General features: G+C 35.0%; 1 protein-coding gene across 1 annotated transcript in view; it reads left to right on the forward strand.

Moving 5' to 3' along the window:
• Positions 1-172: 172 nt before the first annotated feature.
• Positions 173-18,330, forward strand: part of LOC106464037 (neurogenic locus protein delta-like) — a 24,899-nt gene continuing 6,741 nt past the window's right edge. The window contains exons 1-9 of the mRNA XM_022391698.1: positions 173-594; positions 1,222-1,521; positions 4,958-5,009; positions 8,470-8,727; positions 10,193-10,253; positions 10,473-10,603; positions 11,416-11,585; positions 13,088-13,301; positions 14,584-15,604. Of these exons, the coding sequence (XP_022247406.1) occupies positions 532-594; positions 1,222-1,521; positions 4,958-5,009; positions 8,470-8,727; positions 10,193-10,253; positions 10,473-10,603; positions 11,416-11,585; positions 13,088-13,301; positions 14,584-15,604 (2,270 nt within the window). The 5' untranslated portion in view covers positions 173-531. The remainder of the gene's footprint in view (positions 595-1,221; positions 1,522-4,957; positions 5,010-8,469; positions 8,728-10,192; positions 10,254-10,472; positions 10,604-11,415; positions 11,586-13,087; positions 13,302-14,583; positions 15,605-18,330) is intronic.

Raw genomic sequence — 18,330 nt, forward strand, 5'->3', positions numbered from 1 at the left:
AACGACGTACTGCTGCTCCGCTGCTTGACTGAGTCCTATTACGCTGAGGTTGAGTACATGCGCCCGGCCCACTATAAAAACCAGGTGTCAAACAACGGCCCTCAGTCAGTAGCTCAGTTGCAGGCGTGGAGAAAGATCATGCCTCTAGTTTAGTTACGTTGAAGAGGAATAATTCGTTTACTGGAACCGCCAAAAAAGCGTTGAAAGTTATGCAACTTCTTCAGCCGTGTAGTGGACTTAAATCTTTTGCATTGTTTTTGACCAACAGTTGATTTTTTAAAAAAACATCGGCTAGATGTTCTTATTTAATGCTAACTTTATAGGATGTAGGCTGCCGTGGTTTCCGCCTAGGATATAGCACCTGGATCCGCGGCGCGTTGTCCACCGGAAACACCGTCGCACGCGACTCACCCTGTTTTCTGTGTTCCTTCAGAATCCTGTCAGTCAAGCGAGAGGGCGGAGCCTACACGATCCTGGGACCAGGCCGACGTGTATCGAAAACAGACCTTAAACAGACGACAGCGTGACGCAATGGGGAGGCGAGAACGGGCGTCTCTGCTCGTTATAGTGGTGCTTTCATCTATAGTGTTACAGGTAAGACAACGTCGTCAAGTTAGTACGTTAACTACAAATGGAAAAAGTATCTATCTTAACATGTTCATCAGATTTATGTAATTTCAAGTATTTATTGTGTAAGATAATTTCAAAGATAAAATAAAAGTATTGTTAATTATTTCAAATAATCAAATTTTCACGATTCTGTTATTTGAAAATAAAGAACAAAAACGTTCAATACTTGTTGGTTAAATTATTTGATTAAAAATATATCTTTTTTTTTAATGTACACTAGAACTTAACTACTGGGAGGTAATAAGCAGAGAAAACGTTTGTAATGAATTTTCGTGTTTTGCTATTTAATTAAAGGAATATAAACTTTTTTTTACTTTACACGTTTCAACTTAAGAAAGTATTCATGTCGATAACTACATTTTTAGTAACAGTATTACTATTACGTAAAGTCACAACTGATTGTACTAGTTATTCTCAGTTAAATGTAATATACATATATCTTTATCATTGTATTAGATAACTCGAATTAACCAAATTCGTGTTATTGTTCGTATAAACAATAATAGATATGACCGTTTTTTTCGACTGAATTGTTTGTTTCTATGTTAGACAACTGGTCAACTTTTGTTTTTTTCCTTTGTCGTAATGTAGGTCTCAAGCTCGGGAGCTTTTGAGTTTCGGTTAGTGTCATTCTCCAACGATAACGGCCGAGATTTCGAGGGAAATTGTTGTACGGGATATCGTACTTCGCACGGCTTGTGTAGTGGTGTTTGCCGGACATCTTTCCGCGTGTGTTTAAAACACTACCAAACAACTATTGACCCAAACCCACCGTGCACTTTTGGTGAGATTAGAACTCCAGTGTTGGGCAATAATTCAGTGCGCCTTTTGGATAAAAAAGTGCCCGGATTTATCAACCCCATTCGATTTCCGTTCGATTTTTCGTGGCCGGTAAGTAACGACTTTCAAATCAATACAATATTAATGAATTCTTTGATAAATTTAAGTTTACCTGAAAGGTTTTTGGTTAGATCATTCTTCAAAGTAAAAATCTATATGAACTGGAACATGGGAAGTATTTTTGAATACAACTACATTGTCTGCTGATAATTTTATGAAGGTCAGGTTGAATAAATTCTTCCTTTGAATATTGTGTGACCACAGAGTTGATACGATATCGTAGGGTAATAAATATAGCTGTGTAATTTAGGGTTTTTTGTTGTGTCGGTTTAACAAACCAATAGAGAACTTTTCTTCACTGTTATTATTAGAAAAATCCAGCCGATTTTCAAAAATGATAAATAAAATAAACATATAACAGCAGTGCAAATGTTAGTCTACCCCTATGTTCCTTTTGTTAAAATCAATTAACTGAATCACTTGCCATGATGTAATTTCACACGTTTCGCATTGGTCATAGGTTGTTCTTACATTTAATAACTGAAAAAAAAAGAAGCGAAATTGTTTATATACCTCTGCCGTCAACAAAACTTGGATGAAAACAGAAAATTAAACACTTATGAAGGTGAAATTCTCTGAAGTAACGTGACAACAACGAGCTTCGTATCACGTAACTGTCAGGCGTGTTTCACGTTCGATGAAAGAAACTGATTTTAAAAATCAATTCTGGCATTGATACCAGTACCTTTCCTGAATTTGAATTAATATTTTTTATTACTTTTTTTTGTTCTGAATTGTATTTAACGTTATTGCTCAAACTCCAACGTAGTTAAAAAGGTCAAACTGTGCTTCAAATCGAATGCGGTCTAACTAGTTAGTAAACCTCTACCTCAGACATTTCTTGTAAACCAGTAATGCTAAATGCTATAAGAGTTGAGTCATATAATTTAAAAAAAATCCCGGCTGTAGGTTAAATTGAACTAACGTTGCAAAAACGTGTTCTTGCTCCTCAGACTATATCATTACATGTGGCTGTTTTGTGTTGCATTTTTTCGTGCTTTAATACCCTCCTACTTCGAGCTTCCTTGGGTTTTAACGTGTTTTTGCTCCTCAGACTATATCATTACATGTAGCTGTTTGTTTTGCATTTTTTCGTGCTGTAATACCCTCTTACTTCGAGCTTCCTTGGGTTTTAACGTGTTTTTGCTCCTCGGACTATATCATTACATGTAGCTGTTTGTTTTGCATTTTTTCGTGCTGTAATACCCTCCTACTTCGAGCTTCCTTGGGTTTTAACGTGTTTTTGCTCCTCGGACTATATCATTACATGTAGCTGTTTGTTTTGCATTTTTTCGTGCTGTAATACCCTCCTACTTCGAGCTTCCTTGGGTTTTAACTTTCAAATCCATACCACGTTAGAAAAAATACGTTTTGGATCAGTTAAGATTTATAGAAAAATAAATATTTCGGATAGGAAGATTGCAGTGATAACAGTTTTTCTTCGTAAGTTATGCATTTTCTAAGCAGCTTTTGTGTTATGACTGTAATCTGATGTCAAAGGCTCGAGAATCTTGGTTAATGCAAACTTTTGAATAAAACGGACTCTAGATGGTGACGCACGTTGGTTGAATACTCTGGCCGAAATATCCCGTAAATGTGCACATTATCCGAGAAATAATACGTTATTTATGTGGTTCTAAAAGTAGCTTGGATAAACCACGCTAAACATTTATGTAACCACTGAAAAACAAAACATGTTGCTAATTTCTGCATCGTTTATAGCTTGACCACTGGGGGAAAATTAGCAACATGCCTTTGTAAGGGTACATTTTTATATCATGCATGTCAAATACTTACAAAGAAGAAATGTGAGCACGGTGTTATGTTTGTTCTTTATTATAGCGTCGCTTATATAATAAAACGGCCTAGTGGCTGCAGATCATTAGGTCCAAGGTTCGAAGCCACAATATGTCGCTTAGCACGCTCCACATTTCCAGCTTATGGATGCATTATAAAAGTAACAACCAATAACGCTGTTAAGCCAGAAGTTGGCATGTAGGTGGCGGGTACTGCCAACTGGTTGCCCTTTCTCTGGACAGCAGTTCTACGTTAAGAACGACCATACTTAAACCTTGGAGTCTCTAACCTGGTCGTTAGCTCATGTTTTGCATAGGGTGCTATTCAGACTACAAAAAAGTACCAAATACATAACCAAACCCGTATGAAATAACTTATTCAAGTTATTGAGGACTTTGATTGAAAGCAATGTGTCATTTAGTCGGAAACCATAAAACTTGTGATAAATTTGACACAAGTATTTGTAAAAACGTATGCTATTTATTATTAACAAACAAGTTTTACATCAGCATCATGGTATTGTTTCTTCTTGAGATATAAGTTGTGGATTTTCTAAATATGTATTGGCACATTAAATATTGACAAATTTCATATTGTGTTGTAACATCCTTCACCTTAATGATACAAGCTGTCCGCTAGGAATAAGGTGTAGTTCTCGAACAATCACGTCTTCAACCCAAAGTTCAATGTGACTCTTTTCTTCTCATTATATATGTCTTTATTCAACATACAATCTACTCCACTGTAGAAGTTTTACGTTCTTTGCAATGCACATTTATAGAATATAGATAGGAAAGCTATTGGTATTTCGTTCTGTACAAGGCTATCTTAACTTTTGTCTTCCGCGGTGAATCAAACCCCGGATTTGACCATTGAAAATCCGTAACTTACTTCTGTTTCTCTGTGGACATATAAGTAGTGAAAGGGTCGACTTGTGTCACTCACCACATGTGAATTAAAGGAGACATGTGAACTAAACAGTTGCCTGTCCATCTTTTTATTTCAATTCTAGAATAGCAACAATATTTAACGCCATCTACTTATTACAATCGATATTTTTGTAGTACGAGGGAGCATTTCATAATATTAAACTGTACTCGCGATATAATCTCCAAAAGTTTTGAAAGAACAGATAGTATCAAACAACGAGCTTCCACAATATTTAGAACAATATCACGTAAAATAAGACTCAAAACTCGAGCGCTTTCGAATAGTTGACTATTTTTCTTCAGGAGAACAAAGAAGAATAGTCAACTATTCGAAATGCGCTCGAGTTTTGGGTCTTATTATAAGTCTATTACACTTTATATGTGATCATTTGTGCTAACTCTTTTATCAAAATAGAAGAATATCACAATATGTAATCTAAAGAAGTGGCGCTAAACCATAATAACGATTGTATAATCACCTCATGAATACATGTTCAAACAACAATTATTTATTAATTATGTAAGGAGTCTAGTTTAGTTCTGCTTGGGGAAGAGCTGTGACAAGCCAGAGAGTTTTATAATTAGTTAATGACTATCAACGCTTGTTTCGCTCATCTGATTATGACGTAAAATGTAATTTGATTATATGAAGCGAAATTAGTGTGATCCTGTTGGTATGAAGATTTTCTTTCTTTTCTTAGGGAACATTTTCACTGATTGTTGAAGCCTGGCACGAAAACAACAACAGAGAAGGTACGTCTATAATTGTGTATTTATCTTTGTCTTAAGTAAATTTATTAACAAAAAAAAAAATACAAGTTTCCAGTGTTAATAAAATGAAATCATCGGATATGTTTTTTTAAACACGATATTTTGAGAATTTCTATGAAAGACTGAGTAACATGAGAACTTTTTACCCTCACTGGTTGATATATGCCGCGTAGGCGTAATACTATGAACTTGTAACTACCATAAGTTCAAATTACTGCGAAGCGGTTTCCGGGTATTAGGGAAAACCTCAACTACTAAACACATTGTATAGCGTGCAGTGTTCCCAGGTGTTAGGGGAAGGTGTTATTACGTATTAAAATTTCAAATACTGAAATTGAGTTAACTGATAAACTTAAATTTAGTAGTTAAGTTGTACTGTAGATTTAGCAGTTAAGTAAAAGCCGATATATAATCAGTTTATGATATTTGCCAACAAGATTAATACACAGTTTTCTTTTTTAACACAAATACGTTTTAATATATACACAACGATACAATTCACAATAACAGTTATTACAAATAGTTATTGCAAACAATGATTTATAAACAAAAGTTTCACAAACTTACAAGCAATATAAAGTATTCTTTCTAGTTTGGAACTTCCTTTATATCTTATCGAGGGTTCACGATGAGCGAGTTAATTACGAGTTGATGTAGGTACGATTCGCCGGGAAGCTAGCTAGCTTTGACCTTAGCCACACACACTGAGTTTCAACCGTTGAAGTTAGGTAATGTTTTCGTAAAAATACTAATGTTCGATGAGAATCCGCTGAAGTTAAATGTTCGAACTTTGTAAATGCTCCTGGTCAAATATTTGAAGTTTTCCGGTTGATAAGCGTTATAACAATCACAGTTATAGCTTCCGAAGTATATAGCACCCTGACTATAGCGAACTAGTAATAGATACTCTCTTTTGGCGCGGCGCGTTGGTTTTACTTATAGTGGTGTGGAAGCGTTCTAGAAATTTCAGTTTTACGTAACAATACTGAACTATATTTAAGCATTTACGTGTGTATATATATATATATATATATTGTTGATTCATACTCTCGAGAATCTTCTGCAACTTTGGAGAATAGAGGGGAGTTTCGCAATACATATTTAGCAGTATAAGTTATGTATGTTTCTAAATATAAATTTAATCTAAACAAACGTTGATATCCACATAAATATATAATAATAAATTCGTTATAGTGTGAACCATCAAACACACTGTACTTACCGCTGTCCCCCAGGGGGGGGGGGAACTCTAGGAAAGAGAACAGCCGTATATGTATAAGATGTATTAAATTGGGTACCATCGCATATAGACTGTTATCTGTATGATGTGTTACTCCAAGTCCCTCACAAATGAACTTTATAATTCAAATACAGTTCAATACTATTTATTAACTACAGTTGGAGTAACACACGAACTAAAGTGATGGGTAGATAATATGCTAAATACTAATATTTATATTAAATTAAAGTAATGGCAACGAATTTTTTGTTCAATGGCGAAGCTGTAAGAATATGTTAATGAAAAGTTACAAAATAATAGGTTTTAAATGAAACAACTAAAACCACTCTTGTCATAGTGACACAGTTGCAAACATGTATTTTTCAAATAAACATTCAGTATTTGGTTGTTATTGTTTATTGGTCGTGGGTAAATTGCACCCATTTCCCCCTCCCCTGTATATGTACCCTACTTCTCAATAAGGATAACTCATTTTGCTAATATGATATTTATATTGAAGGTTAATAACGTTCTCGCGAAGATCTGTTGCATAGCGGTGTTTTCTGACAGTCTCCATGGAAACTCATACTTGTATTCCACAATCGCTCCATGAGATCGAGAGAATTCTGTAAATATTATTAATGTTCCATTCTCTGCTTATTGTAAACTCAGTGTCCTATAAAATTTAATATTGAGCTGTCAAATTCTATAGTACCTTAATATCGCATAATCCCTGCAGGCTTATATCATGGGTTATTTAGAGCGCCCTCTAGATAAATCTACTAACCTTGCTTCCCACGGTAGAGGCGAGCACATGAATCAAACATTGGCTGACCTTTCTTGCAGGAAACGGTCAGTCAGCCATCTGGCGTTCTCAAGATCATTGGCGATGCTAAGTCTTGTTTCTTTTTTTTTCTTTCTGTCTTTCACTTCCCCTACTCTTCCCTTGTCTTCCAAGACTGGGGACATGAGAACCGTGAGAAACATGCGCTTGCCTACAATCAATATTTGCCAAGTAGACAAAATGTCAACACGACGGAGTGCACAAAAAATAAAAATAGGAGAAACATTCTACATATAGTAGTGGTTTACCTGACTTACAACTTTTAAATGTACACGTACAGTTTCATCTAAACAGATTATATATTATTTAATTTTAACGATATTATGCGTATTTATTGTTTAAGTAATTTAAATATTTCCGTTTATTAATATAATGATATTCTACAACCATGTTGTTTTTTATTCACAACATATATATTGAAATTCTTGAATTTCGCGTTTTCTTTTTCATGTTTTATCATGCAGTTAATTATTTGAAGCTCGGTTAATACTTAAATACAGTAGCTCGACAATTGTTTTTTTTTGGGGGGGGGGCTGTAATGTGTTATTCAGTTTGATTGGTTCCAAGTGTATTTAAAAAAAAATATGCTTAGTTCGATAACTATTGGCTTAAAGTTGGGCACTTTTGGGTTGGATTTGTAATAAAATAATTACACAGCCTGTTGATATTCATTATTTAATGTTAGAATATTATCATCTTATTTATCGAGTCGGCCGGTTGTAGGCTGATCTTGTAAAATTATTACTTACAGGAATTTAATTTTAATTTTTAGTGATAATCTAGTATTAGTTACAGGCAAATATTTACAATTCAGAACTTGCGATTTGAGTGGAAAATTTAGAGATATTTGAAACACCAATAGAGTACGTTAACTGTGCGAGTCGCGAGAGGGTTGTGTGCTGCTTTTCAGTTACGAATCAATTTAACTCTGCTTCATTAACCTTATTATTGGGGAAAAAATATCATCGAGTCAGTAACTCCGTTTATTTATTCTTTTAAATATGAAATGTTCACATCAATTAATTTTTTTTTATAGCGTACAAAAAATCCTTATTTATAATTATCTTTGGTTTTTGTCACGTTGCGTAGCGATAGTGAAGCTAATTGTTTGTTTCAACTACTTTCAGACCACTGATCATTTGTGTATCTTTGACGAGTAATGTTATAGTGTATCAATGCATGTTCTACAATAACGTAAGCCATTAGTGTTATCTCTGTTGTATTGACCTTCTGTGTATGTAATAAAACTATATCTAAACACCTGTTTGTATATCGATAGTAATTTAAATCTGCGTTACGTAAAGTTTAAGATATCGATGTGTGCGTGGTTATTAATGTCTGTATTGGTGTAATGAACAAAAATGCCGTACTTCACACAGCAGGAGGAAATACTTTGGTCAGTCGACTAGCCACCCAGCGGTGGCTGGACGTCTCACCAGAGTGGACGCAAGACGCACATCGTACGAACCACACCACTATGACGTATTCTTTTCGGGTACTCTGTGAAGAAAATTACTACGGTGACGCCTGTGCCAAGCTGTGCCGGCCAAGAGACGAAACATTCGGCCACTACAGCTGCAATTCCAAAGGCGACAAAATATGCTTGCCTGGATGGACCGGCGAATATTGTTCCAATGGTAACTAATGATATCGTAATGCTAACCTTTCTTTCGTTGGTGTATACGTATTTACAGATCCTTAGACATTATTATTACTTTAATTGTAACTGAGTTATTTTAAATCATAAAAGCTTTAAATTAGCTAGGTGTACGGGAGTTTATTGTGAAATCAATGATTTGTATGTGTTATCTAGCAGAATACGGGAAGGGCCATATGTTTTGAAATCCATGAAAAGTACTGTTACTGTGAACAGTCAGATAACGTTTTGCAGTGTGCTAATCAAGAACGATGTATTAAACAGCGTGTAATTATTTACTTGTACATTTATATAAAACAAATATAAACTTAAGAACACGTAATGTAAATTCTACAAGATAAATCGTGCTAAATACACAAAGTATTACAGTGCCACCTAACGCTTTGTACTGAACAAGTTTATTTGTAATATTTTAATATAATATCACGTGGAACTCCTTACAGGTGATTAAGTAGACAGAAAAATTACATATCGAACGCCCTCTTGGAGTTTGAAATTATTTATGAACAAGTAACTTATTTTTATTTTATCACGTGTATCGCCACGCCTTTGATTTAATGTTTAACTTGATCTTTCAATTAGAAAATGTTAAAACTTTATATTATTTAATACGCAATAGATCGTATTTTTTTCACTTCACATATGATCCTTTTTTAATTTTATTGGTGTATTTATTCACTCATTCGGACAACTTTTCATCCTCTAACAAAACAATGATTTAGTTTCCAAGCACACTAACGTTGCTTGTTCGCATGAATCCTGTAAAGGGCAGTTTGTTTTAACGCAAAGCCATGTTGGGCTATCTGCTTTGTCCACCGCGAGGAATGGATTTTAATGTTGTAAGTCCGTAAAGTTACCGCTCATCTACCGGTGGACATAACTTCAGTTTTTGTTCTTGTTTGATTGTTATTAAGCCCAAAGTTACACGATCGACTATCTGTTCTGTTCCCACCGCGGGGATCTAAACCTTTGTTTTGGCGTTATAAGCTCTCAGACTTGTTGCTGATCCACTGGAGGGCATTAAAGGCAAAGTTGTTGGATTTTATTTTTAGAGCATAACTACTCAATAGGCAACCTGCGGTCTGTACACCGCGTTGTATCGAATCCCGGATTTTAGTACTGTAAGTCCGGAAATGTACCGTTGACCCAACGGAGGGCAGAGTACTTTAAACACCTTCACACTATTATATGGATATTTCCTTTACTGTAGTTAGTAAGTCATGTCTTGAGATACTAAACAAACAAAGTAACAGTGCTATAAGATTAATGTGGTTAGTCAGTATAATGAACTGTCTAAACAGTTGCAGTTGCTTCGTGTTACTCTGGTGGCATGCTACAACATTAATAATCGCTTATATGAAAGCATAACAAAACCATGTATAGCTTTACATTAATGTATTGTATCGAGTTTCAGCTCATGGTTGTTCAACTTCTTATTCTTCCAGCCATCTGCCTCCTAGGGTGCCACAAAGAAAATGGCCGATGCGATGAGCCCAACAAGTGCAAGTAAGTATAGTGTACACTCTTGCCGATTTTCCTTTTTAATTAGTATTTTCTATTACACCATGGGAACTTTCTAGGGTATTTTCCCCGTGGGAACTCTCAAGTTTCCCAGGATAGTTTTCTTTCGTTGGTATCAAACTGAACACCATTATACATTGGGGTTACTTGTCGGTTGTGTTTGTGGCAAAACAAAGCACTTTTTTTTTCATTTTTTTTTTTCAGGTGCCGATATGGTTGGGAGGGACCCCTGTGTCAGCAGTGCACGCGCTACCCGAACTGTGTGCACGGAACGTGTACCCAACCTTGGCAGTGCAATTGTGAGGAAGGGTGGGGTGGTTTACTATGTAACCAAGGTGAGAGAAAGCGTTACCACTTAATAATATAATGATTTTTTAATGGATAAATTAGTATAATAGGAAATAGTTTAAAAGCATAAATATAAACATTTATTATTCATATGCAGTAACTTTCAAATGTTTTTCTAGGCTGTAATAATTCGTCTGTTTATATTCATAATTTTGAAACTGGCGTTTATATTATAATATCTTGCTAATATGTATACAGTAGAAGAATGTGAAAATATACAAACATTCTATACCGTACGCTAAAATAGATCCAACGATTTGTGTATTGAAACTTAAACAAATGGGTATTTTAGAATAACTGAAATGATTTTTGTATGTTGAAGAATTTAAACAAAAAGTCAATTTGAAATATCTTTAAAGTATTTACATTTGAAGTATACCTTTAATTGTTTGTATTTATTTTGAAATAATTTCAAATATTTCTTTAGTAAAGTAAATTTAGTTAAAACATGCCAATGTTGAATAACTTAAAATTATTTAAATACTGACTTTAACAAGTGTGTGTTGAATTAATAAAAATAAGAATATAATGTTGAAGTAGACTCAAACAATTTCTTTAGCTGAAGTAACTTAAAATTATTTAAGTACTGACTTTAACAAGTGTGTGTGTTGAATTAATAAAAGAAGAACATAATGTTGAAGTGGACTCAAACAATTTCTTTAGCTGAAGTAACTTAAACAATTTGCATTGTTGGAGTAAAGTAATTAATAAACAATCTGGGGGGGCAATAATTTTTTTTATATTTCATTTCGTTTATCTATAAAACGTCTAAATCTGGCGTCTCTTTTCTGTTATTCAGATTTAAATTACTGCACCAATCACAAGCCCTGTAAGAACGGGGGCACGTGCACCAACACTGGCCAGGGGTCCTACACATGCACGTGCCCTGAGGGGATCACAGGGACCAATTGTGAGTTCCAGGTGGACAATTGTGCTCTCCAGCCTTGCCAAAACGGAGGGAAATGCAAAGTAAACTTTTTTTTGTTACGTCAAACAAGGTCATTAAATATCCAGGTGGAAGTGTTTGTTTGAACGTGTGTTTGGTAATTTTTACCTTCAGATATTAGTGTAATGTAGGACTAGCTAGAGTGTGTTTGGTAATTTTTACCTTCAGATATTAGTGTAATGTAGGACTAGCTAGAGTGTGTTTGGTAATTTTTACCTTCAGATATTAGTGTAATGTAGGACTAGCTAGAGTCGCTCCTGCAGAGAGTAATAATATAGTGTTGTTAAACAACCAACAAAGATTTGAAAAACTTCTCTCTCTCTCTTCACTCTTGTTTTCTTGATCATTTATTCAGAAAGAGACTGTTGCACCAGCTGCTTCGAGTGTTTTTAATAATTAAAACACTAGACAGCACACCTGCAGCTTAGGAATGTTGTAAGACTAGACCAGCTAGTTGTACAAACGTTGGTGCAGAAATAAACTACTAACGGTGGGAACGTTGACCTTGCAATACTGATGCATTAGAACAGGCTGTGAGGATTTTATGGCTTCCATTAATGCAGTGTTTTCGTTCTATAACTCGAAACGCGGGAAAAAAGTTGGATCTCAATAGCTAGAAGATATTTGAACAGTAAAATTACAAACAAATAAACGCGAAGCCCAATTTATCATTCGATTTGCCACACATCACAGAGTTATACCGGTTTTTGTGAATTACACCCGTCATTAGTAGCCATAGACAAGGGCAAATCGAAAGATTAAGGCTAAGCTACATGTGGTATATGTATGGTGTCTTGAAATGTATTTTTATTCACACAGCAATCTTATATTTATTCATAAAATTTCGTGACTATTCACCATTGATGCTATTAACTTGTTTTTATGAATTATTCACGATTACTTTTTACGAATATGAAGTGAAGAACATGTTGGTTGTAGCGCATTCGTCATTCACGTGAAAGTTCGGAGAATTGTCTGAGATTGTACATTATGATCAAATTTATCTACATATGCTGCTAATGATATTTTAAACCTAAGTTTGTAGGACTTTGACTGAAATCTAATGATGTTAATTGTTCCGAGTGCCGTACTGTGGTAGTTATAAAACTAAGCCCCCACAGTAGCTCAACGATAAGGCTGCAGACTTATAATGCTAAACACCTGGTTTCGATAACCGTGGTGGGCACAGCACTGATAGCTTTGCGCTTAACAACAAACAAGTTGTTGGAAATTGATACTTGCGAATACTGTAATGTAAATTTCATAAAATTGCACGTGCCAAAAATCGCTGTTTGCAAGTGCCCTGGTGTGATAATTATGATATTATATAAATGATTTTAATTGCTTCAAATACTTTGGTTGTCATAGTAACGAATCTTTACGTTTTCTGTCTACATCCGGAAAGCCCTGGTTTAATCCCACTAGCTTGAAGCTTAAAGCTTAAAAATTGGTATGATTAATACAAGTAGCGTGTTGGAGATCAGTATTAGTTTTTAAACAACAAATCTACTTTATTTTCTTCCAGCAAACGAATAAAACCTACAAATGTGAATGCCCACGTGGTTTTTACGGCCGCAACTGTGAAACATCAACAAACACATGCTCAGCAAGCCATTGCCAGAATGGTGGAACCTGTCAAAATGGACCAGATGGCTACTTCTGTACTTGTCCTGACGGTTTTTCTGGTGATCATTGTGAACTCCAACCTGACAACTGTGAACCAAACCCTTGTTTGAATGGTGAGTATATCATGTTACAAGTTAACTTTTGTTTTTTATGAGATGGGCGGCCATGACCTAGTGGTTAGAATGCCCAGACTGGGAATACGATCGTAGGTGCTTTATAAGAGTGATGGTCCAATCCCACTTTTCGAACTATCAAATGTATCCCAAGATTTGGCATTGGATGCTCTAGACTAACTGTCTTCCCTCTAGTCTATCAGTTCTACAGTCTGGCATGCTAACCTCTCGGACACGCTCAGCCCTCATTAGGGAAGACTGTATAATAGCTCTTGTGTAGTTTTGTTCGATAACGATAAAACAAACGAAAAGTCTTCCCGAAATTTTAATTTTTTTCAATTAAATTTTAAAAGGTTGCATTTTTTTATGTTTTAGATATAAAAGACCTTGTTAAATAATGTTGGCTAAATAATTAGTTTTGATAATTACACTGAAGCTTGATATCAACGGTAACCTTACGTACTTGTAACGCTAAAATATGGGGTTTAATTCCCCATGGTTAACAGGACGCACAGCCCATTGTATAGCTTTGCGCTAAAAAAATAACAAATCCTTAGATGTAACTTGATATAGAAACTCTCATTTTGTTTGGTCCAGTTTAATGCCCTTCAAATATTTTTTTAACGTTTCCCAGTTATTTTATAATCATTTGACCATAAAAAATATACACTATTACATTCATAACCAACACAAATAGAGAGAAAAAAAGCTTAATTTACAAAAACAACAACAAAGAAAACTGTTATTTTGAATTGAACTCTTGAAGCTATTACTATCTTTTAGCTTTTGAACCTCGTAACAACCATTGAATAAAGTAAAACATTGAATAGTATTTTATGTTTATTTTTTGGAAATGATTTTTGAGTTAATTTTTACTGCAAACGTTCCAAGTATGACGAAACTGAAGCATAGAAAAATTAATAATCATCTAAAAATAAAAAAATATTAAGCAGTTTTGTTTTTTAGTGGACAGATTGGTCCTCGCGGAACTTTCTGAGACTTTCAAATGCGCATAATACATATTTCAGAAATTACAAAAATCAGTGGCTTGCCATTAGTTCTCATATACCCAATAAATATGCAGATGGAAAAAAATCTAGACATCGGAATCTCCTAAAACAGGAAGCAGACAGTAGAAAACGAGGTATATCTTTTCAAAGCGTTCCCATAAGTCTATTTGTTATTCTTCATCGCATTCTTTTGCTGTATACTTCATTGCTGTTTGTTGTATCTCATAATGAATCTGGGTGTTTCTTAAGCAGATGTTTATGTTATCTTCCAGGAGGAAGCTGTGTACAACGAGTGGACACCTACACATGCATCTGTGAAACTGGCTTCACAGGGGATCTCTGTGATATGGATATTAACGACTGTGCCGAGAATCCCTGTCTCAATGGTGGTACCTGTGTGGACAACATCAACTCTTTCCACTGTTCCTGTGTTCCAGGGTTCGTGGGCTCTTTGTGTCAGACCAATGTGGACGATTGTCTTATAAAACCATGTGCTAACGGTGGTGTTTGCCACGATTTGATCAACGACTTCCAATGTGACTGTCAATCGGGTTTTACTTCAAAGGATTGTTCAGTGGAGATCGACGAATGTCGTTCCAACCCTTGTCTCAATGGTGGAACGTGCGTGGACCGTGTGAACGAGATCTTGTGTCGCTGCCCACTTGGATTTGGTGGTATTGCATGCGAGGAAAATGCACATGCAGTTGAGGATAAAAGTAGTAGTGCGCGATTTCACCGTGTAAAGTTTACCAAAAACATGTCCCTCGATGGACTGAAAGTAACACCCCCTACTTCTGTATTGGAAGTTTCTCATCATATTTCTGATGACGTAAAACAGTCTCGCTTAACAAGCCACCAGGTAGCGCTGATTGCTACACTTTCTGCACTGATTCCTTTACTTGCTCTGATTGCAGTTTTACTGATAATATTTTTTCGTCGCCGAAAACAACAAGAAAGAGAGCATGAAGACGAGATAGTTCAAAAGCAGAATACAGTAAACAGCATGAACAACAAATTATTAGACAATAAAATCATTAATTCCATTGGCAGGCCTAATCAAAAGTCATTAAATATTAGCACCGAGAGCCAAGATATACCTTCTATTTTAAAAGGGCAAGAAAATATGCACAGAACCAATATTAGCAGATTTCTAAATAAGGACTGCTGTAGCAGACACTCTGATAAAACGTTGGATACAGACTATGAAAAACAGCTCTCTAGTTCACAAAGGGCATTAGAAAGGAGGGGATCTACACAGTCCATAACATCAGTGTCCTCTATTGTCAACAAAAGGTATTTATTTTTACTATTAATGTAGTTGTATTGCCTAAAATCTGTTTCAAACCTTAATGTTATTTTGGCAGTGTTCTTTGATAAAAGGAAGGCACTATTTTATGTCGCAAAATCTTCCAAGATAGTTTTAAATGATTTGTGGTATTTTGTGTTAATTGTATTCTTATTACTTTATTGAATGAAATTGCAGGTATATAAAAGTTAAGATTTTCTTTACAGTCAGTTTAGCTCAAATGCCCTTAAATAGAACCTCAAAATAATAATAAAAAAATAGCTTAAGTTGGCATTCTTCTTTCTGAACTGCCAATAATCGCAAATATTCGAACCCAAAAAAGCAACAAGGGCCTATCGTTACGTACTGGTTTCATGTTTAACAACATTTACAAGTCAGTCACAATGAAAATTAGTGTACGGTCTGACTTGACTTTTGAAGCTATTTGCACAGGGATTGAACCCTAAATTTTGGTGTTATAAGCCCTGAAGTGTAAGTTCTGAATATCCTAATTCTATCAAAATGGTAATGTTTACTTGCTTGAGGGGTATACTGATAACATAAGAAAAAGAATAATACAGATAAATAGACAAAATATATCATTCTGTTATTGTGAACAAGAAATATTTGAAATAAATTCAGCAGTTTGGCATCACCTTAGAAGCTCGGTTGTTTTTCATAATTAATTATTATAAATTATTTGTTTATTTTAGAATAAAGCCACATTGGGCTATCTGCCGTGTCTACCGCGGGAAATCAAACTGATCTCCAACCGGGAAGCTATTATAAAGAGAAAGAGAGCTTTTTAGTGGCAACATTTTGCTATCATTCAAAGAACATTAATCTTGTACAGTAAATACCGTGGCTTTTCATGAGTTTGTATAACAAGGGAAGGAAATGTTTGAAACCGAATTTAATTTTTTCATTATGAAAAAATAGAACTCGTATTGAAATAAACAGTAAGCAGTGATGTATGTTTTTTTCCTAACAATCCAATACTATTAATGGTTCATAAAACTATTTTATGTTCTGATTCTACGCACGTGATATTATTCGTCTCTAAAATGTAGTTTTGAATAAATTAGATAAATGGGTGTTCAAGTGGAAAACTCCTTAGCTGACTTTTACTTATCGTTGCAAGTTTTCACACAGTTGTGTACAGATAGCGCTTTAAGTATGTGTGTGTGTGTGTGTGTATACATACATATATATGAACTTGTGAACTGCACTTAAAAACGAAAGGAGTATTAAAAGGGTCTAGAAAATTTAAAAAACTGTACACATTTGAAAAAAAAATCTATATGTCATTATATTCAACTGCGCTTGTTATGAAAATGCGGGCTATTTCTGCGAGTTTTACACGTGCTACTCGTCTTGGAAAGGCAGTGCATCCTATTCCGTCTCCAGATTTGTTAATTTGCCGAGTTTCTATATTACTTTGGGTTATTGTTGCCTTATGATTACTAGCAGAAATACCCGCCCTCCAGGCAGGTATAACAGATAGTTACTGCGGAAGGCTATTGAGCCTGCGGCCTTTTCTGTAATTGTCTGATAGTTCTACAACAATTTACTCATACTTGACATTCAATAATGTTCACCATTCATGAGAAACAGGATTTTATTGAAATTGTAGTTTAAAAATGAGCTATCATCACAGCATTACATCACAGAGTAGGTTTTATTGAAGTATTTCTTTGTAGACAGCAGTTATCAATGAAAGAGCCTTGCTTTTCTGTTGCAACACTCATGAGATTTCCACTAAAGAAAAACAAATATTTTTTTAAATTTGTTTTTCGATTGTTTCATATTTGAAACTTACTCCTTTTTCTTTGTAATTTTTATTGGTTAAATCTGAAACATGTAATTTTTGTGGATATTTCAATTGTTTTATTTATTGCCCAGCTATAAAAAAATAAATAAAATATACTGCCTTGTTACAAAAATATTACCTAGTTATGATTGGTGATGTTCGGTGCAAGTTTTGGACGTATACATCTCAAGCTCCATTATACAAAGATTTGATGGTGTCTGATAATAGAAGGTCGAGTTTTTTAATGGAACCACAAACTGCCAGAGCTGTTCAAATATTGGCAACTGAAAAAACATAAGAGACAAGTAGTAACTCGTTTTGATATATCCAGACCCGTAGTGAGTAAATTGTAGACAGCTGGTCTGCACACGTGTGGGTAAGGTCGTATACTGTCAAGTAAGCCACTTTATCTGTACAGTATGACCGTTAGGAACTGCCAGCTACTGCTGGTGGACCTAATATGTGCAGCAGTGTAATGATTATCTGGGACAGAATCACGAATGCGGTTTAAGGACATGATTGACCTGATTCATCGACGCAATTGACCCATAGTACCACACATTTCGTTCGAACATTTTTTTGTCGATATCAATAGAATTGAGCAACGTCACTAAGTTTCTGTATCTTCACGTGTAAGTCAAGATTTCGAGTGTGAAAAGCCAGAGATGGAAGGCATGCACACTACAACCTTGATGAATATGACCGTTTCCGGTGTCGATTCAGCTTTGGTGTGAGAAGGATGCAGTATGTGTGGACGAACAGATCTTGTGCTTTTAAGTGGTAAATTAATCGCTCGACGATATATTGACTTTTCATGTGTGCAGTCGGACGACACTTTCTTTTGTTTCTGTGTGTTTAAGCGTAAAATTACACAATGGACTATATATATATATATATATATATATATATATTGCTCCTTATCCC

This window comes from Limulus polyphemus, unplaced genomic scaffold, assembly GCF_000517525.1.
Source record: "Limulus polyphemus unplaced genomic scaffold, Limulus_polyphemus-2.1.2 Scaffold1546, whole genome shotgun sequence".
NCBI lineage: Eukaryota > Metazoa > Arthropoda > Merostomata > Xiphosura > Limulidae > Limulus > Limulus polyphemus.